Below are 11,949 nucleotides of genomic sequence, written 5' to 3'. Positions count from 1 at the left end.
CGCCGGGTGGCCCGGCCGCTTCACCGTCGGCCCTGCTGCTGCGCCGGCCTCACGGCTGCAGCTCCTGCGACGAGGGCAATGCCGCCTCATCGCGCTGCCTCGACTGCCAGGAGCACCTGTGCGACAACTGTGTCCGCGCTCACCAGCGCGTGCGCCTCACCAAGGACCACTACATTGAGCGCGGTCCGCCGGGCCCCGCCGCCGCCGCCGCGGCAGCGCAGCAGCTGGGGCTCGGGCCGCCCTTCCCCGCCTCGCCTTTCTCCATCCTGTCGGTGTTCCCTGAGCGCCTCGGCTTCTGCCAGCACCACGACGACGAGGTGAGTGTGGCGGCCCCGGGGACGTGCGCCCTGCGGGCAGGGAGGGAGCGTGTGCCGGGGTGTGCGAGCCAGGCTTCCCACTGCTCTCCGGAGGGCCTCCAGCGGGCCCCCGAGGAAGGAGGAGACCCACTTCTCCTGATCGATTTATTCGCTTCTTTCAAATCGGCAGCCGGTTGTTTCCAAGTAGATCGTGCGCCACGATATGGGAAGTAAGTGGTGTCTGTGGAGGGAGACGGGCTGCGGGTTGCTCTGCCCGCGCCTGCTAGTGGCCCCGACGGCTTCCAGCGCCCGGACCCCTCTCCCTTGTCAAGTGTTTACTTTCCTGGGAAATGTGCGCACCCTTGGCTCCAGGTAGACGGCAGCCAACAAGAAGAATGTGTTATAGCCCAGCTTGCACGAGAGACGTATTGTGTGTGTCTCTGTGCTGTCGACCTGGTCTCCACGTGTGAGGTCTGTGTGTGTGCGCGCGCGCTGTAGAACAGAGCTGCGCATGGGGTGGGGGTTGTTGTAGACTTGGCCTGCACGTGGTGTATGTTTTGTGTGGTGTATGTGTGTGTGTATGTTGTAGATCTGGGCTGCGTGTGTGTGTGTGTGTGTGTGTGTGTAGTAGACCTGGCCTGCACGTGGGAGTTCCCTTCCCCTCTGCTGTTCCCGCACCGCGGGAGTCTTCACAGCTTGTCCCTTTTCTGTTTTGACAAAGCGTGTAGATTGTTGTCCTAAGCAGGACGCGGGATGGAAATTGTGAATCGGTGTGGACGTGGGCTCCTGGGGTGCTCTGCCCGTCCGCGGCCCGTATTTTCCTCGCCGGGGCTTGCCTCTTGGTGAGGCGTGGACTGAGAAGGTCCTGGGTGTGGGGTTGTTTGGGGCGCGTTCGCGGGGACCGGTTTCCACGTGCGCACTCCGCGCCTCGGCGGAGATGGGTCTGAATGAGGGGCCGCGTTTCTTGTTTTGGACAGAGGACAAGCTTTTTTGTCTCAGAATAGAAGACTTGTGTGGATTTTTAAATAGTGGTGAAAACCTGCACTTAGACGTTTTAATGATTTTTGCGTGGACGTTATGACCCTTAATCCGTGATTTGCGCCATCACTTACGCACTCTCCGTTTCACGATTTGTTATCATCACACTTGACAGAAGCACGTGTTCATCCTTCGTGGGTGTTGGGGTCTCCAGCTCTTGTTCCTTGATCTGTGGTCTCGATCTCCCGCGCTATAAAAAGCGCCTCCTGACCGCTCAGCTGGTTCGTGGTCACCCTCGGACCGGCGGCCACAGACCACGCTCATTGCCCTCTGCTCGCGGGGGGCATGCAGTGCAGTCCCGGCTGCAGCCCCTGCGGGAACCGGATTCCCTGGTGTCCCCACCCAGCTCAGCTGGGCTCCACTTCCCTTAGAAAAGGCGAGATCAGCTGTCCGAGCCCGAGCCCGGAGTGGGCATGGTCCGAGCTGCATCGCGGCCACTCTGCACTTTGTGGGGTCTCTGAGGAACCTTTAAGGGCTTAGTTTCCACCCATCACGTGACCCTTCCCTTCGCACATGGATGTGGAGGCGCACCGCCAGCTCGCTCCATCTAGGGAGTGGAGGGACCACTATTTGGAGTGTCGGTAACTTCTCTAGACCTGTGTGAGCACTCTGGTGCGTGCAGTCGCGTTAGGCCGCCGGTGGAGGGACATCGGGGCCTCTTAAAAGTCCCACGGAGAGTTAGTGTGCGTGCGAGTCCAGCCTGGCAGCCTCTTCCACGCGCGCATCCTGTTATTGGGGGGAAAGGAGGCGGAGCTGTGCCCTGATGGCTTTAAACCGGCTTCTCCTAATTCAATAAAAGTGGAAATTCTAAATTGTTTGTGGCCACCTCCTTTTAAAACTTCTGAATGTGAATGTTAGTGATACTTTCGTTTTTAAAAAGTTTTATTTTGCACTTTTTAGTGTTCGTGGACAAGTGTGGGTAGTGTGCCCTTTAATCCCACAGAGCCAAATACTTCCCCTAATCCTAGGAACTGGAGGTAATTTACTTGCAGATTAAGTTCAAATAGTCTGGGGAAGGGGACGAGGGCGCCCAAACCCCGCGAGAATTTCCCCCTGGAGAGGAGAATTTCCCCCTGGAGAGCCCTCCATTGACATCTCCATTTTTACTTCTGTGTGCCGTAGGAGGTCTGCTTGTGTTTTGCATTTGGCTGAAACCCAGTGGATGCTCATCGTTGACAGCCTTGTAAAAGGTTTACTCACTTTTAAAATTAGAAAGCTCTTCAGGTTGCAGGGGAGAAAATGAAGTGGGGCCGCTCAGCCTGGAAGGTACACCATGATCTAGGACAAACCAAATTGAAGTTGTTGGCCAAGGTCTTTTAAAAAAAAATCCGTTTTTCCCAGTTTAAAGCAAAATTCTTACTCTCTCTGTTTCTCAGTTTTAAAAAGATACCTTGGCAGTGGATATTTAGACCTTCTTTCCTCCAACAGTGCTGGAGCATTTGAATTTAAAGATAACAAAGCTCACTGGACTTGGGTGTTTAGAGAAGAGAAATAGGTGATGAGGTTCATGGAGAAGTCCCATTAAATAATTCAGGGCGTCCTTCCCTTCCCGTGACAGATGCCACCTGACCTCAGGACAGCCTGCTTTGCCTCTGTTTTGGAGCAGGCCTGAGTTGGCGAATGGTGGGTGGAAGGCGGCCCTTTGCTGACTCATCTTTCTGGAAATGGCTGGAATTCGCGAGGAGATGGTGTCTGAGCACTACTTTTGATAGTTTTGAAACGTAAAAAGTTGAGAGTTGGTTTTTCTAGTGAAATAATGAGAAGGGTTGCTTGTTGCTTCTGAAGCCCTTTTTTTGCGGTTGGCTCATTAGCGGACCTGTTGTTTTTCATGTGGGTTTGTGCTGCTGTGGTCAGTTTGGAAGTCTTGAGGCCTGGATCTGAGCAAGACAAGCTGCCTTCCCAGAGCCCATCAGGCCTGGGACCTGGCTGGCCTGGCACTGACTCCATAATGATTGTCCATCCTCTGTCCACAGGGAGAAGAACCTCAACTGAGCTTGGAAGCTGGGGAGTTCAGACTTGCTCCCTGCTCTAGTATTTTATAGCATGTGAGTCCTTGGGTACCTGGATGTGTGTTCAGAGTCTCGAGAACTGGGCATCTATGTTTTATAATCAAGGAAAGGTACATGAGGTGAGGGTTTATCCCAGTCCCCCAAGATGGCCCTGCTCACTCCTGGTTGGAGCGGAGGCTGGTAGGGGACCAGCCTGGAGACACAGTTGCCCTGTTGAGCTGAGGGAAACCTTGTATTCCATCCAGCCCAGCTCAGGATGGCAGTACTGTTCCCAGCCAGGTCACCCAGGGACTAGGGTTTTCCTAAGTTTCTCAGGTGGAAGATGGAACGCAGGTGCTGATACCGTTTGACTGCAGATCCTTTGTCACACAAAGAAAAGAAAAAGAGTCTTGGAAAGATCCTGACCCAATTTGCCCCAGCATTTTGAGTTCCCTAGCCTCTGGGATTGACCTCCCTCTGAGGACCCTCTCCCCCAGGTTAAACAAGGTAGTTTTGCTGCCTAAAATCGGTTTTGGAGTAAATTTCAGTCTTACTTAAAATTGAATGTTGTCTTTGTTAATTGTCACCAAGGCCATTCCTGCTTGTGTCAAGTAGGAAAAGGCCTGCTTCGTGAGGTGTTCAAGGCTGACTTCTGAAGCGAGGTCACCGAGTTGGCCTTGGGAGGACCTTGTGGATGGTTTCACAGTGCCAAACTTGGACCATTTAGGGCTTGCATTTGTCATGTTTTTTCCCCTAAGTAAATGTGATTCACTGCTTTTCAGGCACACACACACCTAGGCTGTGCATGTTTGTTTCGAATTATGTAAATGCACTGTTGTGTAAAAAGCTCTGTAAGACACTGTTTTGTATTGGCAAGGGGGAAAAAATGAATGGGAGGAGCGTTCTAGTATTTCTGCACCTCATGGCTGACACGCTTCAGGATAAGGTAGATTCGGCTTCTTTCAACACATCTTTCACGCCCCTGTTGGTCAGAAATGTCACTTCCCGGAGCCAGGAATAACTTCAGAGATGCTCCTGTGAATCAGTCTAGCATGGTAGGTACGTATTTGCAGCTTGACATTGGTTGAGTTCAGAAAAGGCTGCCTGAAAATGTGGGAAGAAATAAGCTTTACTGGTTTTCTTAATTCCTCCGCCTTTGCATGTAATCTTGTCTAGAGGCTTTAGAAAAGCCATGTTTGAGCTGAGGAATGTGCCTGACCTTTCATTAAAGTGCACAGGAATGGACTTTATCTCCCTGGACCTGGGGAAGCAGGCTGTGGCTAGTTGAGGAGGACTTGCTTCGCAGAGGGAAGGGATGCCTCTCGGGCATAAGCTGCAGTTCGTAACTTCTAGAATCTGAGGCTGCTGGAGTATTATTAGCGTATTGGGGAACTTTTCCTAACTTTGATATTTCCTTTCTTAGCTAAACTGAAGTGATTTAGGGTTGACTAGAACTTGAAGAGTTTCCTTTCCAACTCCATGAATATGTGTTTTGGAAAACTGAGGGCTTTGAAAGATAAAAATAAGCACTTGATCATGACTTTTGGCTCCTTTGTACTTTACATGCAGTTTTTCTGCCTATATCGTTGTAATAGTACATGTTCTATTCCAGCTTTCTCTTTCATTCTATTTTAGAATGTATTTTCTAAGCTATTTGGTGTTTATTTTCTTTATTTTGTATTTACTTTTACTAGTGTTAGGAGGTGAAAACGGACTAAAATGAACTAGTTTCCTAAAGCACTGTTTAGAATGGAACTAACTTTCCCTTCACATGTAAAAGTTCGCTTTTCTAAGTTTTTAAAAAAGTTGAAGATCTCTAGTTGTGCATGTATATAATGTAATTAATACATCCTGGAAGCGAGAAAGAAGATGTGGTTAAAATGCTTTAGTTGTTACAACGGTCTTCTAGATGAGAATGGTTTTATACATTTTCCTGTAATTCAAGGGAAAATGTCAGCTATTTGATCATTGTTTCAAAGCCCCTAACTTTTAGCCAACCTCCCCTGAATTTTGTTTCTTTTGGTGCTAAGTTAAAAAACACTTAATATGTTTAATCGTACAGTTTACCCATCTAGTTCTGTAACACAGAGGGCGAGGTTTGTTTTAGCTGGTTTCGTTCTTAGAGATAAAAGACCATCTCTAGTGTTATTCTTCTTGACATTTAACCAAAAAGGTTGAGAACTCTAGCTTATATGAGGTTTCAGAATGATGTCCTGTCCTTCACTCTCCATAACACTACCAAAGAGTTAAAGGCTTAATTGAGAGTTCTACCATCGCTCTTATTCTGAAAGAGTTAGAACTTAAAACGGATAAAGAATTGGTTGCCTGTATGGGGAAGGATGCAGCGCCTTGCCCTACACTGTCCTCAACCTGTCCACCTTCAGGCATTGCGACTTGTAAAAGAAAACCTGATCACTTTTCCTCTTCAGCTGATAGAACCTCTTGCGTGCTCAATACTAACTACAGTACCATTCTTTTCATTTTGAGATTTTCTGTATATCCACCAGCCAAGTGGACTGGAACCAGGTGGACTTGTTTTGACAAACTCCTGACTTATTAACAGAAAAACAGGTAGTGGAGTCCAGCATTATTTATCTGAAATGATTTTGCTTGAAACCATACTCCCAAGATGGTTTTGCCTCCTGCATTCAGCTGCCATACCTGGATTCCTCCAGGTTTGAAAAGTTTATTCGCACTGGCTTCAAAGGTCAAGAAAAGCAAAAAGGGGGAACCCCACTCCAGGTTTCATATCTCCTCCAAACTCAGCTTAGCTTTGAGGAGACTTTTTTTTTACTTCAGTTAGCTTACCCATTACTTTATAACTGTTGTTTTAATTTTTATTTTTATTTTATTTTTTTTGTTACCTTGTGTGCGTGTGCCATCAAATCAGATCTGACTGGTACAGGAGGAGATTGCCTCTCCTTCTCCAGCAGAGCATCTGGTGGATTTGAACCACACACCTCTGGGATTACAGTACAGCTTCTTGCCACTAGACCACCTGAGCTCCCTTCATTACTTTGTTTTGCTTTCCGTGTAATTTTCCTGTTAGCTCAAGATAGTTCCTGCTCTGAGGATCACTTTCCACTGACTGACGTGTGTGGTGTGTGTGGTGTGTGTGTGTGTGTGTGTGTGTGTGTGTTTGCGCGCGCCCCCGGTCAAATCTGATCTGACTGGTACAGGAAGAGATTGTCCCTCCTTCTCCATCAGAGCATCTGGTGGATTTGAAACGTGCACTTCTAGAATTACAGTGCTGACTGACTTATTTTTTATAAATCTGTCATGATCCCACTTTAGTCTTCAATAGATGGCAGCCAGTTGCAAATTGTAGTAAAACCCATTTTCCACCCAAAAGACCTAAGGAAGTGGTGGTATTTATTGATAAGGTGTGACTCACAGTAATTTAAGATTATTGTTGATAGGTGCCATGGAGTGTTAACTCTTAGCACAGCACAAAGTATGAGCCAATAAACAACAGAGCTGATCCCTGGCCTGTTCCAACCTCATCCTCTGACTCACTGGGAGCCATTGCTACAGTCACTGTGTCACCTGTCTCATGGGGAGGGGTCTAACTCTCTTTCGCTGATCCTCCACGTTTTCAAGCATGATGTTCCTCTTCAGAGAATAGCTTCTCCTAACAATTAGAAAGTAGCCATGGGAAATTGAGAGTTTGATTGCCTAAGAAGACTCTAGGGGGCAAATTCCACCAATATTTAAGGAACCTGGATTCGTTCACAAGAGGGAGAAGTGGGTGATGTTCTGTGTACACTGAGAACGTTCTGTCTCCTCCGACATGGACGCCCTGTGTGTCTGACGGATGAAAGGAGCCCCTGGGAACGAGGGAGCCCATCCATGCCTTCTTTGCAAATGTCCATCAACAGCTGTATCCTTTAGTCTGTTCTTCTGGAAGCTTGGCCATCTGTTTCCTTCTGGCTTTAACCTTTTGCAGTTAAAAAAAAAAAGATGCTTTTCTTGAAATGGCAGGCAATTTCAGGAACTTCTTTCTAACGAATTAAAATTATAATACTATTTTTTTTTAAAAAAGGCATTTAATTCCCCTGTAAAGTCTGCATCTAAGTGATTTCTTAGTTGACTTAAAAATGAGAATGGTAAAAAAAAAATGAGAATGGTATGTGAAATAGATTCCAATAGTCATTCAGATCGTTAAACTAAACCAAACAAAAAGCCAAATTCATTGTTATTAAGTCAGTTCTGCCCGTGTTGTTCTGAGTAAAGTTCCGAAGAGGATTTCCTAGGCAGTAAATGAAATCTCTGTGAAAGCGGGTTGCTACATCTTTCTCCCAAAATGTGACTGTGTGTTTGAACCATGTCCTCGTCCACCTCTCAGGGACCAGTGCCAAAGGCAATAGTATTTTTCTTATATGGATGGATCATCGTGCGTGCAGGGGTGGAGGGGGACAGCGCGAGAGAGGAAGACCCTGGATGAGATGGATTGACCCAGTGAGTGCCGTAATGGGAATAGTGAGTCTGAGACACTGAGGCTGGAGCAGGGTTCAGAGCTGTCAGAGGGTTGCCATAATTTGCAAGTGACTCCTTGACACCCAACAACAACAAACAGTAGGTTTGTTGTTTGTTTTTTTTTTAATTTTTATTTTATTATTTTTGTTGTGTGCGTGTACCGTCAAATCAGATCTGACTGGTACAGGAGGAGATTGTCCCTCCTTCCCCGGCAGAGCATCTGGTGGATTCGAACCGTGTGCCTCTGGGATTGTATATGCAGCTCCTTGCCACTAGACCACCAGAGCTCCCCAAACAGTAGGTTTTTAGGGAGCACCAGTGGACTGTGCTGCAATCCCAAAGACATGAGATTTAAGTCCACTAGCTGCTGCTCCAGGGAGAAGGATGGAAAATCTCCTCCCATGCGATTTACTGTCTCCGAAAACACGCTGGAGGGTCAGCTGTGAGTTGATTCCAACTCAGTGGCACACAACAACATCAACAACATAGGTTTGTTCTGAAAATAGACCCCTTATATAGATAATTTAAGTAGAAAAGTAGATGACATGGTAAAGAATGTTTAAATAATAGCTGGAAAATTATCAAACTCACAGCAACTCTGTGAAGGTTTGTATTAAAGTTGTCTGTTTAACTGCTGTGTCTAACGTTCTTTACTTTACACATCGGAGTCAGGCCTGAAGACAAGGTGACTTTTTGGTCTTCTGACCCCTGACACTTAGCCCAGCACCTATATTACAAACTATATTTGCCATGGAGTGATTGCACGATTCAGTGAACAAGTTTTGTTTTTTCAGAAATTTACAGGATTTTTAGTGTTTATGTTACCACATTTAATTGCAGTCAGGTGTTTTCTTGGAAGCAATGGAAAATAGTCTTTAACTTTGGGGGTCTCATGTATCTATTTCTACTACAATTCTACTGTCTTGGTTTCCTTTGGCTTTCTGGGTCATTGAAGAGAAAATGAAACAGGTCACCAAAAGCAAGTCCAGTGTCATCTAGACTGTTCTGATGCATAATAAGGCAGTCAAACCCACCGTCTCTGGCTTCTGAGACCATAAACCTTTATGAAGCCAATTGCTGCATCTTTCTGCCATGCTGCTTGGGTGTTACTATGATGCTGGAGCTAAACTACCTGTATTCCCACCAGTGTTAGCAATGGTGGGCAGTTTGCAGTGGAATATTAGAGTTGGCCAGACCTGTAAGGCAGAGCTGGTGACAGACTTCTGAGAACTAGCCTGTAAAAAAATCTGTGACTCTCACTCATCACCTCACCCCAGTAAGAGTAGCAAAATTTAAGAGAACAGCGAACGTCAAATGCTGGAGCGGTTGTGGAGAAACTGGAACCCTTATTCACTGTTGGTTGGAGTGTAAAATGATGCAACCACCATGGAAAAGGGTGTATGGCGCTTTCTCAGAAAGCTGGAAATAGAAATAACATTTGACCCAGCAATTCCACTACTGTGAATATATCCTAAAACCATAACCACCACCCGAGCAGATATATGGACACCCATGTTTATTGCAGCTTTGTTCACAATAGCAAAGAGCTGGAAACAACCCAAGTGCCCATCAACAAACGAATGGATAGAGAAGCTCTGATATATTCACACAATGGAATACTGCGCTGCATTGAGAAACAAGGAACTCATGAAATATTTAAAATAGGTGACCCTGGAGGACATTATGCTGAGTGAAATATCTCAGTCACAAAAGGACGAATATTGCATAGGTTGTAAAACAGGACTGACATTGGGGTTGAGGGAAGACTGAGAAAGAGGGGATAAGTAATGTATACTGAGTTGAAACAGATGAGGGAGAGAACTGTTTAAAAGGGAAATATGATTTATGTATTATTATCATGACAGGAGCCCAGAATGAAGGCTGCATAGTGGAGCCGACTTGGGAGAAGGGGTTGCATAACAATGAAAGAATTTTACTTTTCAAAGAGAAGAGCTAGTTGGGGGTGAAGGGGTGGGCAGGGAGAAAAATGCAACAATGAATGAATGGAAACCCTAAGTCTTTGTACACTTTAATTAAAATTAATTAAAAAAATCTGTGGCTCCCAAAATGATACTGTCTAACTGCAGTGCCAAATGTTTGGCCTCTCCGGGCTCAAAGGCACTTGAAGTGCACAGGGGCTACAAAAGTTAAGCCCAATGAACCAAAGACCCAGAAGCTGGTGTAGAACTAGGCACCTTTTGTTCGTGGGACATGTGTGGAACTGCCCTTGGTCAGAGTCACCCGCAGTGAACAGCATTTTGTCCAGAGATGGCTTTAAAGGAGGAGCCAGGACAGCGTGACGTTTGCATGTGCTCAGGCATCATCCTAGGGAAACACCCTCAACAGAATTGCCTTTCGTTTTTCCTGAGTTGGCAGCCAGCTGAGTAAAATTCCTCTTCATGAAATGAAATATGCTGCTTACCTTCTTAAAGACTTTTTTCCTGGTTGGTGGCCAAGTGATGATATTTGATACCAAGAAATGATTTGGGAAGTTAAAATTGCTGTGAGGACGCGATGCGTTACGGCTTCTTGTGCAAATATTGGCATGCCTGCTGGCTGCGGACAAGTGCACTCCGCTGAAGATGAGTGAACGCTGTCTGTTCTCTGGTTGCTGGGTTCCCCACCTGGGTCCTACTGGGGAACCCGGGAATCTCAAAGTGGGGAAGAAGGTTGATGGGGGGGCCTTTATATGAAGTCTTCTCTTTTTTTAAATTATGTCTGTGTACTGTCAAATCCAATCTGACTGGTAGAGGAGGAGATTTGCCCCTTCTTCTCCAGCAGAGCATTTGGTGCATTCGAACCATGTACCTCTGGTCTTAAATTATTCTATTTGTGTAGATTATTAGGAGCATGACCGCAGATGCCCACAGTTGCTAAACAAAGGGCTTTTGAGGTAGGGAAGTGAGCTTGGAGCTTAAGATAAGTCTTGGTGGTGGGGTTATTATGCATGTGCCATTAGGTTGCATATAGCTCATAGCAACCATATGAACCATGAATCTGAATCCCGCCCTATCCAGTGCCCTCCTCCCCATCCTGTGAGCCCAATGAGTGTTGGAGGAGGGTGGAATTTAGGTAGGAAGTTGAGTACACGATTGAAAACAAAACTAATGCTTCCTGCTCCTTTCAGCACTCCTGAGGAAGGTAAATAACATCTTGTTGTTGTTGTGGATTGCCATCTTAGTCGAGCACGACTCTCAGCGACCCAATGAACAAAAGACCTGAAACCTTTCTTACTTATTTTTATTCTGTTTTATTATTTTTTGGGTGTGTACCATCAAATCGGATCTGACTGGTACAGGAGGAGATTGTCTCTCCTTCTCCAGCAGAGCATCTGGTGGATTCAAACTGCATGTCTCTGGGATTGCAGTGCAGCTTCTTGTCACTAGGCCACCAGAGCTCCCTCTGAAGCCTTTCTATAACTATCATCATGTATCAAAGTTCATAATTTCCAGAGACATGTTATTTAGGAAGTGCTGCCACTCCTGCCCTTTTCCTGGTGGCTGTCGTGAGGAGTTGAGCTGCCGATGCAAAGGGAAGTGGTTCGAATCTGCCAGCTGCTTCTCATGAGAAAGATGGGCATTCTTCTCCCAGGTGATTTATAGTCTGAAAACCTGCTGGCGGGTGACTTATGAGCCATTTGCTACTGAATGACACATAACAACAATAGAATGTCATTGACAGGTCAGTGATTTGAGTCTACTAGCTGCCCCTTTGTGGGGAAAAGATAGGCATTCTTCCCCATAAAGCAGTCTGGGCAGCACTGGAATCCATCCAGAGGGGCCTTGGAAGAAAGGCCTGGCTGCCTGGTGGCCTCATGGCGAAATGTGCTGCAATCCCAAAGGCACAATGTTTGAATCCACCCGCTGCTCCCCAGAAGGACAGACAGTCTCTTTCTGTGTCATTTTTTGCCTCTGAAAACCCACTGTATGGGTTGATTTTTACCATACAACAACAATCAGCTGCTTTTACAACGGCCACAGCTTTGAAAACCCCAAGGAGGCACACTTCTGCCTCATAATACACGTGTGGTGCATGTTGGGCAGCAAACACAAATGTTGGTGGTTTGAATTCACCAGTGACTCCAAGAGAGAAAAGTGACGATCTCTTTTTTTTAAATTTAATTTTATTAATTTTAATGAACACTTACAGAG

At 46.3% G+C, this 11,949-nt stretch overlaps 1 protein-coding gene across 1 annotated transcript in view; it reads left to right on the top strand.

The window, feature by feature from the left end:
• Window positions 1-11,949, top strand: part of TRIM71 (tripartite motif containing 71, E3 ubiquitin protein ligase) — a 64,393-nt gene that overhangs the window by 595 nt on the left and 51,849 nt on the right. Inside the window, exon 2 of the mRNA XM_006890617.1 lies at window positions 1-317. This exon is cut by the window's left edge and continues 5 nt beyond it. Coding sequence (XP_006890679.1) covers window positions 1-317 — 317 coding nt within the window. The remainder of the gene's footprint in view (window positions 318-11,949) is intronic.

The sequence above is a fragment of the Elephantulus edwardii genome, unplaced genomic scaffold, assembly GCF_000299155.1.
Source record: "Elephantulus edwardii isolate Elephantulus edwardi_28Jun2011 unplaced genomic scaffold, EleEdw1.0 scaffold00091, whole genome shotgun sequence".
NCBI lineage: Eukaryota > Metazoa > Chordata > Mammalia > Macroscelidea > Macroscelididae > Elephantulus > Elephantulus edwardii.
The sequence above is the reverse complement of the archived record's forward strand: the minus strand, read 5'-3'. Positions and strand labels throughout refer to the sequence as shown.